The 15,928-nt window shown below is 36.1% G+C and overlaps 1 protein-coding gene across 1 annotated transcript in view; it reads right to left on the reverse strand.

The window, feature by feature from the left end:
- NEBL (nebulette) overlaps window positions 1-15,928 on the reverse strand; it is a 98,231-nt gene that overhangs the window by 28,099 nt on the left and 54,204 nt on the right. The window contains exons 19-26 of the mRNA XM_075140866.1: window positions 12,418-12,510; window positions 11,909-12,026; window positions 10,643-10,656; window positions 9,875-9,967; window positions 7,480-7,584; window positions 6,159-6,330; window positions 2,103-2,195; window positions 1,039-1,167 (exon numbers count right to left, since the gene is read on the reverse strand). Coding sequence (XP_074996967.1) covers window positions 1,039-1,167; window positions 2,103-2,195; window positions 6,159-6,330; window positions 7,480-7,584; window positions 9,875-9,967; window positions 10,643-10,656; window positions 11,909-12,026; window positions 12,418-12,510 — 817 coding nt within the window. The remainder of the gene's footprint in view (window positions 1-1,038; window positions 1,168-2,102; window positions 2,196-6,158; window positions 6,331-7,479; window positions 7,585-9,874; window positions 9,968-10,642; window positions 10,657-11,908; window positions 12,027-12,417; window positions 12,511-15,928) is intronic.

The raw sequence follows: 15,928 nt of genomic DNA on the forward strand, positions 1-15,928 counted from the left end.
CACAGACCCCCTAAACACTAGCCACTACAGTAACATATTACTCTGGTGAGTGGGAGAACATAAACAGGCGCAGTCTACAATTAAGATGCCTTAAAATCTTCTAAAAGCATGCGTAATTCAAGGATGCCAGGCAACTAAATGGGAGCAATATCTGTACTCTCACACCTTCTTAAAAAAAAAAATTATTAACCCTTTGAATAACCTTTTCAATGCACCTTCTTTCACAACTGAGAAGTAGAAATCACTATTTTTTTAAAATACATATTTAGAATGCAACGTTTCTGAATATTCACAATTCACCACTCAAACCTAGTATACACTGTAATGCCGCTAGGATGACTAGACCCTTATTCATCATTTTCACAAATTTTGTTCTAATCTATGGCATCAAACAGATGCAAGATGTGGTTTTGTACCTGGGAATGCACGTTCCTCAAAATATTCTAATATTAATCCATGTTAAACAATATCAGAGTATATAAGCTTCCCAGCTGAATATTAACCCTGGTTCCCAAACTGCTGGGAGTATAAGAAAACTTTCATGTGTGAGAAAGTTGCCAGTTGATACACTTTTTTTTTTTAGGATGGAACAGAGAGCCACAAGCACCTGCGTAGTTTAATATGGGAAGAAGTACTTCAGTCACTAAAATACTATTCTATGCTTGATTTGCCCATCGAAAAGCACGAGGTAAATTATTCAAATGTATTTTTTTCAGTTACATTGTGTCTCTCAAGAGGCAAAAAAAAAAAAGATTCATGTACGTTTTGCAAAAACTCAACACAGCTCCTCTTAAGCACTGTAAGAGAAGTGCTTAAGCATTACCAAAATGGTGAAAGAGAATACAAAATAAAGCAATATGGCATGCAAGAAACTGTGCAGTCTTGAGATTTTGCTTTGCTTCCTTAATTAATCAGGCAATAGCTTACATAGTTTTTAATGATTTGTGACTATACAAGGATAGAGAGTTAATACAGGCCTGTGAGGTCTCAACACACTGTGATAGTGTCATTAGTGAAAAAGGTGGGAATAAGGGGTACCTCCTTCATCAGATGGCCTTGTTATCTCACTGCAGTAAGAAAAGGTAGGGTTCGTGTCAGAGCCATCTGATTTATAATCTCCCAAACTGGTAGAATGTAAATACTGTTTACTGTAACGGCTTGCTTTTTCTACAAAGGCAGGAAGAAAAAGTATCACAGTAAATAGATGACAGAAGTGCAAAGACAAGCAACAACAAAAACCCCAACACTGCTAACATTGATATTCATACACTGATGGCATTAAAATTAGAGAAAAGTGTTCACAATTTTGTAACCATTTTGAACACCATTAGTTCAAAAGGTTGCTTCAAAATCAGATACAACTAAGCTTGTTCTCTACTTTAAAAGAATAGCAGAAATGGAAGGTAGGGTTGAGAAAATCAAATGTTCCTTCATCCCAACACGCATACAAGTGCATGTGGAAATACTGCTATATGACATTCAAAAGAATACTTAAAGTTCCACTCTTAGTAGCAAAGAAAATACATGTGCAAAATTAAACATTCAAAATAAACACTTCTAGGGGGGAAAAAAAAAAATCCCAAAATTTGTAGAGCCAAAACATTGCTGTGTATTATTAAATTACCTTCTCTCCTTTTCCATCTACCCTTAAATTATGAACACCTTGGAGATGCAAACAACCTTGTGCAAACAGCACAAGGCATAATACCATGTGCCATATAAGCAAAATGTGCATAGAAAAGAAATCAATTTCATAAATAGGCCACCTTCTATATCTCTGAAATTTTAGTAAGGTACAACTATATGAAAATTCTACTTATAGTGAGGACAAAGTAGGTCAATGCTTTTTAAGTGACTACTTGTAAGTGGTATGAGTAACTGTTGTTTAGGATAAGATTTATTTCACTATTTCTTACCTGCACATGTGATTACAGCTGAAGTTCCTATAAAACACTGCTTTTAAAATACTACAGTTATATATATATATGAAAACATACTTATAAAACATATGGCTGGCACATTGACCTGAAAATTTACTGTATCAACTTAGTTTCATAAACATAAAAAGCTGAATTGGGGAAAAGTCAGGATATAAGCAATACCAGAAAGCATATGCAGACTCCTAGACTGAATATTGTCCTCCAGAGGATCAATGTCGAAGATGGAGCCAGGATCTGTGCGCCAAACTTTAAGATCTTTTCCCAAAGCACAGAAATTATAAGACAGACAAACAACAAAGGAAGTAAAAGCATAAAAGGAATGAGTTTTAACAATCAGCAACCAATTTCCTTCATGTAGAAATTAACCAAAACATCTAAGTATTCACCTGAAAGGACCAGAAAGCATTAATTTCCCGCTTAAAAGAAATTAGTGCATTCATTTTAAGCATTGACATTATTTTAAGGAGAATTTTTTCCCAATTTTTGTTTTCCTTTTCTAAATATGACCATAGTATTTTCTTAAGTCTAAATGAATGGAAACAAGTTAAATATCACATACACGAGCTCTTTTCCAATAGAAGAACCAAAATCATCAGACCTACAAGATTATTTCCCCAGTCCACCAGCAGCATCCTTATTCAATTGAGATGCTGCAGTATATATCCCTATAGCTGACAGTTGGCAGTATACATCTCTACAGCTGACACAGGCACTACAGGCCCTCCTTTGCATACAGTAGAGATCAAGTCAGCCTAATAAGCAGAATTAGGGGCATAGTTCATCTTACCCAAAATAAATTTCTACAAGTTGCTCAATTAATATAAACTCAAAAGTATCCATCTTTCTTAATCACTACAAAAAATGGACTATGACAAATTCAGCTGTAGAAATCTACATTGCAGACATCTACAGTTGGATAAAATGAAGCCCACTCTTGATCTTAACTAGTAATTCCCTTTGTCTTCCAAATATCTAGGTTTCCTGGGACACAGATTTACTGTTGATCCACTACCCCACTATCGAAAAGCATTTTTGGAATTCAATGTACGGATTCAATAACAGTAGTAATCGTAAGATCTTCAGCTTTAATTCATACAAGTAAGTTATTAATACCTCTTGAATTCACATGTCTGAACTGGATATTGAAAGAAAAAAGAGCCCATAAGAAATAATTAATTTCATATCCAAGTTTAAGTTATAATCACAGCAGAAAAGTGAATACAGATTCAACCATGTTTTTAATAAACTTTTAACAAATAATTACAGTGTTGTACAAGTTAAAAGGAGGCTTATTACAAATGCAGAAGCAACTACAGTGTAAATTCTTGATCTACTCACATCAATCTAATATATACAATTCAAAATATAATAATCATTTAATCTCTCCAAACCAGTTTAAAATAAAACATTGATGTAAAGTACAATAGTTAAAGCACAAATCTACCAAATCACACCTTTTTACTAGTGGTTTGTTTCTGGGCAGACCTGTCTGCAAGATTTACTCAATGCATTGGAAGTGGGAAAAATAATTGTCTTCCCGGCTTGGTCCTTTTGCTGGTTTGAGTGGTATCAAGCTAAATAATGGGTTGGTAGGTAAAGTAGGACTGTGGGGACCCCAAATATGTCATGTTTCAAATGATTAATAGCCTAGAGGCGATAGAAAGAACAGACAGAGCTAATAAAATAAATCCCATGGCTTTAGAATACAATCAATGTATGTACATTATGTATTATCTACTGCCACTCCCATAAGGTGAGGCATAGTGCTAACACCCTTTTGACAAGATGAATAAAAGCCAACGCAAAGTCTTTTGATAAACTATGTGTTAGTCCTAATGGTGATAAATTATGCAACTACATAAAGCACTGACAGGCATGAGAGGCGTGGGGGAACTGGTGAATGCCCAACTTTTCCTGTTTAATCATGCTTTAGTAAGTAAAAACATAGTTTTTACATAAGTAAAAACATCAGTGCAGCATTGATTTGTATTGATTTTATCCATCTCTGTAATCTGAAATAACATACACAGAATCAGAATCTTGGCAATTTATAGCACCAATCAATTTTAACTTCCTGGTAACTTTTGCCAATTTAAAATATCCTTATACTCACATGAGAATCATGGAGCCTTTTTAGTCGCATATCCAAAGCTCAGTTAGATTAATTTATCTTGATGGGTTTAGAACGGTTTTAGCATGGTTAAAACTGGTGCCTATTTTCCAAAGCAGAGGCACTAAATTTAGCAATCGGGCATTTGAAATGTTACAGCTTCACCGATAATACTTGAAAAAACCAACGAGATGGACTCTAACACAGAGGTACTTTTCCTAACTGGCTGAATAATATCAGCTAGGAAAAAACTCAAAAGAGTCATAGTTGTTTTTTTCAGTCTGCGATTTTTTTTTCTAGCTGCCAAGGACATTCCATGAGCATGGAGCTCACTACTTCTTTTTAAACAAGCAGATATTATAATTGCAGTTCACTCTGAAAAAGCATTAGGTGAAATATAAGCCTGGATATTAGGCTCACAGGTTTGTCATGGCCTCTTTCCTTTAAATAGTTGCACTATTTTTGCTGTTTGGCGCGCATGGGGAGTTAAGAATTCCTGTGTGTTTCGATACTAGAGTATTTTAAGGTGATAAAGAGTACTAACATTTCTGTTACTTACAGCTCAGGAATTTATCTCAGGGATGCTCTTAATCCTAACCTGTTTGTGCTAGCAAGCCTTCAGTTATTGAACACAGGATTGCACACATGATTCTTACATAGGGCTACAGCACATGTGCAATGCAGTACAGAGTAGGAGGTTTGAAGTGCACACTAAACAGCATATTGCAAGCTGTATATTAAACTGCAATTTTGCAGGAGATTTTCTCTTTCTTTTTGGCTGCACTGATTTTAGCTATGGAAGTGAGTTCAAGAGCTTGGGTCTCTACAGACAATGATTTTCTGAACAAGCTGTTGCCCTAGATCCAGAATGTGTGACCCTCTGAGACTTGCATGGTATTAAAAGCATCAGTACCTTCCCCAGGCAGAGCTCTCTAAACACTCACTTTTGAGAAATCCCTTCTGACATAAGGCTGTAGCTACAGACATGTAAAACGTGGCTATACGAAAGGAAAGAAATACTCTTCTTTATGCCATGGAGACTCATTTGGAGACTTGAAGGGAAAGACTGAAGAAGCATCTGCCAGGAATGATATAGATATAGTTAACCTTGCTTTAGGCAGGAGGATGGACTATATGACCCGTCGATTAGTCCATTTGACCTGCAATTTCTCTGATTTTTGAGAGGTAGACTTAAAGTCAACCCTTGCTATTATTACTATGAATGAAAGATTTTAGAGTGCTATCTCAGCATGTTTTTCCATATGTAGACCCTCTGGGGTCTACACTGTTGTAAAGCACAGAAAAACAGAAAAAGGACACACCAAAAGAAAAAGAAAGGAGAAAAAAAAAAAATGTCAGGTTACCATTTCCTTTGCCATAGCAGACTTACTAACTTTTAAGATTTTTAACTTTTAAGATAAAATATCCATTTTGATTTTGAAATAGTGTTTATTATAAATACCTCAAATGATATCTTAATGCAATACTCTGTCTCTACATACAAAACCAATCTGTATTCTACCCCCTGAACACCTGGTCTTATCTTGGACCATCTTTTAGAACATCACTTCTGAACACTGGTGTTTGGCTTACCAGTGATCTAATGAGTCATTGATGAATTACAGCTTGAGATATTTTGAAAGCTGTGTGAAATTCTAAAACAAGAGGTAAATGGAGCATGTGCAGCTCTGGAGAAATTGCTGGCTGACTGACAAAAGGGGAAATCTCAAACTGCTCTGCAACATTTAAACATTGAAATCTTGGAGAATCACAGCTTTAATCATTTCTCTTCTGTGCAAAATGAAGATTATTGAAGATATTTTGGCCTTTCTTGTAGAGTTAAAATTCAAACTTAAAGTAATAGCAACAACTATCCATATTTCAAAAAAAAAAAATTACAGAGCAAATTATAATGTATCTCCCATTCATTCCCATTATTACTTCACTAGAGGCTGGCATTGAACCAGTGGTTCAACACGAGTTTCATGCTGAGAAAAGAGTGAAAACGAAATCTGGGAGTACTTTTTCTTGGTTATAATGGAGAACACAAGCAGAGGCTTTCATCTTCCCCACAGTGTTTTCAATAGCAACAGTACTTAACAACTCACCAACAATTATTCCAGGTCTTCTATCCATTTCAACGATATGTGGATGCACACCTTTATATGCTGCATCACTCACAATTTGGGTGTTTTTCCGCACACGCTCTGTTACAGGATCATCTACCACTGGGGTAAAGCCTCTGCCCTTTGTCTTCTCAAAATCTTCATGGTATTTTACCTAGGAAAACAAGAATTACATTTTTCCCCAAGCTGCAAATAACCATTTGCGTTGACAGCAAATGGTTATTCTATACAGGAACGCATACATGTTTGTTTTATAAGGCACTTATATTCTTTGGGGTTTGCATCATAATAGAATTGTTACACACATGAGATAGGCTGGATAGCCGGTCAAGTCTCTTCTATCTCCCTAACTTGATTTCCTGATATTTTATTATAATTTTCGCATTTGTTTTCCACTGCCACTGAATTAGGCATTAACTCAAGCAGCAAAGCATCATCCTTCAGCCACACAGGACAGGAAAAGCCCTCAGGAGGCCATCTGGTCCATTCTCTTCTTCTCAAGATAGGATAGCTCTCTACAACTACATCTGTCAGTAAAAAATGCCCCAGCAGTAATAGTTATAAAGAACTCAAACAGAACTCAAGTATTTTCATTCACTGAGAATTTTGATTATACACAGTTTCATACAAAAGCTACTTTTTTGCTCTTTTGTTTTATCATATGCCAGCCAGCCTTAAACAGGTTTTTAGAAAGAATTGCAGTTATTCTAAGGAGCCTGCTTTCAAAAAAAAAAATAAAAAGAAAGAAAAAAAAGAAAAGAAATTATAAACAAGGACATTAGGGTAGAAAGTTATATAACTGAGTGTTGAAACAAAACCAGTATTAGTAGGAGTTATAAAGGTAGTACCCCTGATTATGCATATTTACTTTTTAAATAGTCTTAATCATCAAAGAATTAATTGACAAACATTCTCACACAAGCAAATGCACACAAAACAACTCATTCCAAGAACAAAAGTCACGCAGAAACCAGGAACGTGCACAGGCACAAGGTGAAGTGTGTCACCTAATCCAGTCAAACTGTGTGATGCTCAAATGAGGTGTGTACTTTTTTAAAGAAAAAAAAAAACCCAAAAAAACAGACATTTAACTGTTAGAAAACTGTTTATTAGTATTTTGAAAATGTTCATTACAGTCATATGCAGTTAGCAAATACTCCCTCAACAGGCATAAGAAGAAAATATTCCTTCCGTACTTGAGCAGAGAGTTTCATTAGTTACCTATATTAATGGAAGGCAAAATCCAGTGGAAGTCAAGTGCCATTCCTTAGTATACTCTAGTAATAGGAAGAAAGTACCCTACCATTGAGATGTTGTTTTGTGTTTCTTTGACATGCCTTAGCTCAGGTGTGTCTAGAAGCACACTACGTCTACCTTTCATCTGTCTCTGATCACTGCTGTACTTGACCTGCAAAACAGCAACAGCACACATGAAGTTTTTGTTTACAGTAGAAAGGATGGTGAGAATCACACCATGCAATGGTATCCTTTCCAAATCACAATGCCCAACGTTTTTCTTGTTTCTTTCTTTACACTCATTTTCTAGTAACTTATTTCAGAGGGAGGATACAGATGAGCTAGTATATTGGTAAGGCCAAAGGGCTCATTTATTCCATCAATCACTTACTCAAAAAAATAGTACCTGAAAGCTGAAACTCTTGACATAAGTGAAATAATTCATTTATCAACTGAAAAATAAGATAAATAAGAAGAAACCACCACTGTGACCTGGACATCTTTAAACCATATTTGTATGGCTGATGATAAGCTACCTTCTTATTACCCAGACAGACCCAGATTCTGTACTCAGTCTGCTTCCAGGTTGGGATTAACCGAGAACCCCTTGGTCCCCAGGGAATTCCTGGATTAGTCCTTTGGCAGCCTTCTTACTCCTGTTCAGTAGCTAGTCTTTGCTAGCAGCACAAAAGCAACATGTCTGGGACAAATCTGAATATGCTGTTTTCAAAGAGAACATTCGGGCTCTGTATTTTGTGCACCAATAACTACAGAACATCCTATGTCACATTTCTCCCAATTAGCTTCTTTTGTGGCATTTTACAGACTTGTAAAGATGCAAGGTTAATTATATGTTTAAAAAAAAAAAAAGGGGGGGAGGGAACCCAGACTCAAAATTCTAAACCACCAAAAGTAGTTGGTCCTACTTGTTGGTTCTAGTGAGTATTCTTACAGTTTCTTCTGGCTGGTTGAATTCTTCTACTAATGGACTCTCTTAGCTCCTACATTGCATTGTAATCTGTGCACTGCGGGTTAGTAAATATTCTAGATTTACCTATATATTCACACTAAAAGTACAAATCAGTTGTGCAAATCTATTTCAACATGCATTTGTGATGAGAGAAACCAAGTACTGAAATTGTCTAACCCTTCTTACAATTACCTAATTAGCTAAGCACAACATACCTATGAAAATATGAGTCTTGGTGTCTATGCTTCATAGGTAAGTTTGAAGTACAGAGAAGCAGAAATATATGGTACTGCATATTCTTCAAACCCTTCTTAATTCAATAATAAATTTTTTTAGCAAATATATTCAGTTACATATGCTTTTGGATATTTTCTGGACAGAATAATTACAGCCAACATAGTTTGGTTTTCATCTACTGCTCATTCACATAGAGGAGTATTTATCCCTGTAAATCTTGAGAAACAAAGTGAAGGAGTCCCTTGGGAAAAAAAGCTTAATTTTCAGAAATAAAAAAATTATTTAAAGTCTAGAATTGTTGGGAAGTTTTCCTCTTATTTTTAACTATGCACCTCAAAACTAATTGACTTTGGTAAATATGCATTAGCATTCCAAGAATGTAAAGACATATGTAGTTACAAGGTCAGATTCTGTTCCTTTGTCCTTAGACAAATCCTCTGACAAATCCAACCTACTTTACTTTTCACTCCTACACTCAGTTCTAAAGTGTTCCCTGCTATTAATTCTCTTCTGCCACCTTGAAACAGTGGCTCTGCATGAAACCTGTTCTATTTACCATCTGCAGGGGCTTTGTCACTGATGTTTCAGTGTTGAGGACACAGACTGTAATGTAAGTAGTCTGGCCCTTTACTTCACCACGCTGTTTTGACTTCTTCCTTGTTCCTTATTAGAACTGTCAGCTTCATACACCACTCTAGTGGCAATTTAAAAAAAAAAAAAAAAAGCTAAGTATTATCATAAAAGCCAAGAAAAACATAGTATTTCACTCTTTAGTGTTTAGTAATAGGATCTATTTAGGACTACTCAGCTCTAACGTAGGTGGCAGGTCACAGAGTGGAATGGATGACTATACGTTTCCATGCTTTGAATCATAAAAAAAATGAAATTTGCACTAAAGTTAAATTCTCACTTCCTTTGTTCTTTTCAGTAATTTACTCCTGCAATCTAGCAACTAAAACTTGGTAACGAGGCAAAGATTCTTGCAAGAATGACTGACCTCTACTGACTCTCTTCTTGAAAAATACTGGCTCCAACACAACCACTTACTTTTTTTGCAAGAATAATTAGGCAAGTCTGAATATTTTTGTTGCTCATATGTGCAGTGCATGTACTCAAAGGATAAAAATAAAAAAAATCCATTCAGTGGATGATGCAGCTGGATTCATTTGACAGATCAAATCTAAATGGAAAAGCATGTCCTTGTTATATTCCTACAATGAAAAATCTAAATGACAAAAAGATTCAAACAACTTGCCGAGCTGATATTGTCTTGATTCTTCTTGACTCTCTCGATCTCAGGAGTGACACTCACAGCAGTAGCTTTGCCAGGCTGCTCTCTGTAGTGAACCTATTATTTAACAGAATAAAATGGTATACATACTATTTCAGCTAAAGCAATATCACATTGTTTTACATTAAAATCTATGATTTAAAAGGTCATCCAGGAAACGAAAGCTAAAATGCATCTGAAGTTTATTAAAGCATATAAAAGTTGATTTTTGAAGCATAACCTTGAATTCTTTCTGTATAGTTTTCTTATTAATACATTTTGTGGCTATGTAGACACATATGCACACATCTTGACATTTACAACACTGGTCCTTGGCTGTATAGAGAAATAGCTTGTATTTGGAATGGGGTAAGCCATAAATAATGCAGTAAAGTCAAGCAGAGCACATGAAAAACTAAATTTCAGCAATGTCCACTGTAAATGTATATTTGTCCAGACACAGAGATTCCATAAGGATACCATCCATGTTCTAACTTTTATACTCTGTATATTCAAAGGTGATTAAATGCAGTGGGTGCAATACATCAGACAACTGCCAATTCAATCCAATTGCCTAAATTTCATCATGTGTTTATTTGAATGTACTATAGGAATATCCCCTCTATTGCTTTTTAGCAAAATACACTTGTAGCAATGATGCATTAACCAAATGCACACTCAAGGCAGGATCAGTATCTAAAGCAAATAAAGGATAGGATATGGCATTGACAGACCAATCAGTCTAATGTTAACCCTGGCCCCAAATACTGGAAAGTAAGATATGGTAAACATGTAGTAAATAATTAGAAATTCTTGCACGATTTATGCCAATCCATATAGTTTTATGTAAAATAAATGTTTCCATAAAAACCTTTTTTTTTTTTAATAAGCTCTTGGTTTTGTGTGATAAGGATAACTGTGCTGATACATTACACTCATAATTCTGCAGTCCACTGTGGCAGTAATATACATATTGTTCAAGCAATTGTCTTCCCACACAACACAGTTTTGGTCTGTCCACATCAACATATTCCAATTGAAAAATTAACGTCTTATAAAAATGATGGTAAGCTATCAAATGGATTAAACTTGCAAACTGACATTTGTAAAGGTAAAATGATTATTCAAGACTTAATGTTTCTAGAAATGTCTGAAGTCAAAGAATCTTCACCCAAAGCTATTCCAGTGACCTGAAAGAGAATTTAAACTTTCCAATGAAATCTGCACAACACAAAAATTGGTGAAAGGTAAACAATGATATGAGTAGAACAACTACACAGACTGGCTTGAATCACTTGGGAAAACAGGTTTGTTTGAACAGCGTGCCTTTTAGGAGAGCTAGATTTATTAATATAAATCCAGGAATAAATAGCATACACTTAAGTTAGAGGGACAGTATTCTTGAAAATTGTAATTCTGAATTAATTTGGGGAACGTGGCAGAAAACACTCCAGGAAAACACTGTAGCTATTAGTAGCCCTAGGAAACACGGCTGCTGAAGGAAGTTCCCAGTGAGGAGAATGGCTGGTCTCTCAAAGACTCATTAACAGAGTACAACTTCAGCAATGCAGGAAGGCACCAGCATGCTCCTTCTTCCCTGCACTCCTGCAAACAGTATAACTTTCTAATGGTTAAATACTAAACTCTGATAGGAAGGTTACTGAGGAACCAGGACAGGTAAGAGAGCTGGACTTTGAGTACAACTGTAGCCAATCTTTTTCAAAGCAAAGAAAAAAAAAAAAGCTGGAAAAGGATATTCTGTTTAAAAAAAAAATCTGTCAAGATTTCCTGCAAATATCCAAGACAGAGACTAACATTGCAAAACATCGCAGCCATTTATTTAATCAAATATGTGATGCTTCATGTGCCATTTCCCAAACCAAGCAACAGCTTTTCACAATTGCGTCCTAAAAGAGGGTTTTCAAGTAATTCCATTACTGAGCCTGCACCTAACTAAAGAAAAGGCAGAGCTTCTGGAGGCAGAACTTTGTACTCATCCTCTGCACCCAAAAATTATACAAAGGATTAAACGAGAGCAACTTCCCATGCTGACATTCTCTTGATTCCTCTTGACTCTTTCGATCTCAGGGGTGACACTCACAGGCGTAGCTTTGCAGAGCTGTTCTTTGTACTGAACCTAGCAAACATGGCAGAAGATATTACACAGAGACTTCCAAGTAACAGAAATACAACGGTGTGTTAGACATCATTAAAGAGCACACTGCATTTGGATGGAAAATACCATTCCTTAATAAACACTCACATCTTTCCACATGATACTTAGTACTCACCCTCTTGCAGTTCTTCTGTTTCAGACATAGACAATTGATACTTCAACAGGAATACTTCACTGTCATTGATGTTAGTCAAAGTGCAAGGCTAAGGAGTTATCATTTTACCAGTAGTTGATTAAATTAGTCTTTGTGGACAAACAGGAACTAGCACAAACACCACAGACGTATTCACTGAGGCACAAACACATTTAGCACAGCAGAGAGAAGTGTGCAAGCAATGAAAATGGGGCACACATTGCTAATATTCTTCTGATTTTCCTTAACTCTCCTTAGTTCGGGTGGATCAGAAATAGTTGTTGCATGCTGAATTTCTTCCTTGTATTTAATCTGCACAATAAGTATTACAAAATATTAGCAATTCAAAGAAGATATAGACAAGCACTAAAACACAACAAACATTTTGTAATCCCTCCCTTACACTTACTGCACAGCTAGACCACACCTATCAACACTATTGACCTGAAAAGGAACAGTTATATTTAATTTCTGAAACAGGCTGCTAGGGTCTCCAATGCTTCTTGTTTGATACAATGCAGCAGGGAGTGCGTATAACAAGCCTAGTATCCTAAAACTCTTACAGCGGGAATATACATCACATGGGATTGTAGCTATCTTCATGATAATTGGGATCCTGCATATACGACTTGGAGATCTGCATCACTCTGACAATGACTTGGTCATGCTATTATCTTGGTACGGAGTCTACCAGTCCATTTCAGAAACCAAACATGTCACAGATGTGTTCTTAAAAGGGTGGATGACTTCAAAGTCTCATTCAAGTTCTCTAGAAACACACACAGACACACCAGGGAGAATGCAGGGGATGATGCCTTTGAAGATGCTGTCAGATATTTACTGTTGCTTTTGCCACATTTAATCTCTTCTAAACAGCAGTATGTTTGGATATGGTAGACTCCATAATTTGAGCGATGCACAGAACTAGAATTTCTTCAATTATACACCGTATGTACCAAAATTGGAATTCAACTTAATGAGAAAGAATTGTAAGGTTAAGTGGATGTGGTACTAAAAAGAAAGGCATCATATTTTCTGGTTTTCCATATGCTGTCCAAAAGGGTCATCTTGGACAAATCTGCGCATTGTCTTTGTCTTACTGTCTGTTACTAAATACCTGTCCAGTATTCAGCACATTCAGCTTCAAGTCTCTTATGCCACTGTAGAATAAATACTTGTAGACCATGCCATTCTTTACAGTGATATGGCATGCTTTCTTTTTCTTTATAGTGGTAATAAAATAGCAAAATTCACAACAACATTCAAAATTGTGTGTGCGGTGATACATAAGAGTTGGAAAGATTTTTCATTAGCAAGACTCAAGGAAGGAAAAGTACTTTAATAATAAGGGAACAGCATAATGAATCAATTTGTACAGCTTTATATTAATGTGGCATACAAAACTTCTGTTAAACACATTTCAAGGCTGCAAAATCAAGGACTCAAAAATCAGAAAATGACACAATTAACTTAAATGTAACCTTAGTTTTGCCCCTTGTACAAATATACTCCATATACAGCTTTTAATATATTTTATACTACTTCATTCTTTTCCTCTTTAAGTGCTTTATAATCTTCTTTATCTATTACCAAAATCTGTTTTTCTCAAGAGAATTCTGCCTTATTCATTACACATAATCAATGAACCTTACTAAGTGAGTAGTTTGCACGTGGGCCATGACTGATGGTTTGGTTTTTTTTTTTCTTTAACTGCTCTAAGGTCCTGCTTTGATGACAGAATTACTGATTTCTGCAGGAACTTTTTTATGCTGCTCCTCGCTAAAGCAGCTGAGTTTTTCACACACACTAATTCAATAATTTTGCTGTGAAATGAGGAAAAAGGGAATTGTGACAAGGAAAAGTACTATTTTTACTGGAGAGCACAGACAAGTAACAGCTAATCTGGCTATGTAATTTTATAAAACATAGGATTAAACAGCACCTGCATTCAAATGAGAATTCCCATTGAACTGTAGTTTGCAAAACGGAAAACCAGAGCAGGTCTGCCTCCATGGCAAAGTACAAAATCACATTTGACAATGGATCATCAGGTCTAGACACAGTGACTTGAATTCAGGTTCTTGCTTTTGAGTATTGACTTAGTGATATTGACTTAGTGACCTTAATAATACTCCCTAAAGGTACCTCTTGGGGAGGCAACTTCTCATGATTTAAAAAACTACAAATGTACATTGCTTTGTGCGCCTTCATCTTAAGCCCCTTGTGGTTTGATTAGATTGACTGCACAAATCCATGAGAACAATCGTAGTTGGTTACCTCTGTGGACACCACCATTAAAGAAAGGGAAACTATTTGACCAAGGGTACCTCAGATACACGCTGACAGTGAGGGAGTGATGAGTCTAAACGACCCTGGGTTCTGGTTCAGCTCTTCTGGAAGGAAGCACCTATGCACAGGAGCACATCACTTTGCCCGTCTTTCCCCACATTTGGCCTGTCCACTTTGACCAAGCCCTTCTACACTTCCAGTTCCTCACCCCTGGCCTCTTTTTTCCCAAATCCATTGTACCAAATGTCACTTACTAGGTAATCTTCAACTCTCTTCTCCAAGACATGGTACTTCTGGAGAGTGACAAATTTTTTAACACAGAGAAAACAACTTGTTTTTCTCTAAGCTCATACTTGGAAGCTGCTTTGGCTGAAATTTATAAATAAATAAATAAAACCAAACCACCCCAAGACACAGACCAGGAATGGAAAATTTCAGTCCAGATAGTTTAGGACTGGCAGAAGTACTAAACCACTGGAAAAAAAGGGTCTTTTAATAGAGACTATTAGGTAAGCTTAAGAATTGGCAGTGCTACTAGTCCTTAAAATGCTTCAAAATGTCTGTTGCTTGAGTTTTAACCAGACCCTAGCTTTGCGGTGTTGACTGACACATCACAGGAGTTTCCTCATGGATTTCACACAAACAAAAACACAACTACAATCCTCCCCCAAAAGCCGCCTTCCCAGTGCTGTGTCCAGCCCTGACTGTCCCTCAATATAAACAATGTTCTAAAAAATCCTCAGTTATTTGTAGCTTCTCAGTTCAGATTCAGTTACAGTCCACAGGTCTGATGTTTGCTTTCAAAGTTGTGTGGGATCTTGACTCTAACTATTTAGGAGGCTGCTTCTTCCAAACCAGTCATCACAACAGGTGAGATGAGCTCAACCCCCTTGGCTGTCATTACCTTGTTTTTTAGGATTTGAAAACAGACCGTTCTGATCCTTGTCTCCAATATATGTCATCTGGAAGAATCTGATCACTTTCAGAACATGATGCAATGGACTTTTTTGCATGGTTTGGTTGTACAGTGAGTGTTATTTTGGTTTGGTGTTCTGGGTTTTTTTTGCACTGCAGATGTGCTTCACGTTCCATAGTTTCATTTAGCTCAGCAAATAGTTTTAAAGCTGTCCTAAGTCCTTCTGGCTACATTCAAAGATATGTGTAAAAATGTTTAAATCTAATGGAGTCAAAATTGGTGTAATTTACCCTTCCTTCGGGACTCCTGTAAATTATACAATATGATTTCCCTCTTACTGACATATAATTTAAAATTTTCTTGCACATTACCTTTAAATCTGGCATTCTACACTTTTAATAAATATTGTACAAGACTTAAGTAATCTCAAGTACACTACATTAATAAAATATTTTTTGTAAAATATTAACTCTACACACAGACTATCAAGGTAAAGGCCATGCTACTTACATTGTACCACTAAAC

The sequence above is a fragment of the Calonectris borealis genome, chromosome 2, assembly GCF_964195595.1.
Source record: "Calonectris borealis chromosome 2, bCalBor7.hap1.2, whole genome shotgun sequence".
In the NCBI taxonomy this organism is placed as follows: domain Eukaryota; kingdom Metazoa; phylum Chordata; class Aves; order Procellariiformes; family Procellariidae; genus Calonectris; species Calonectris borealis.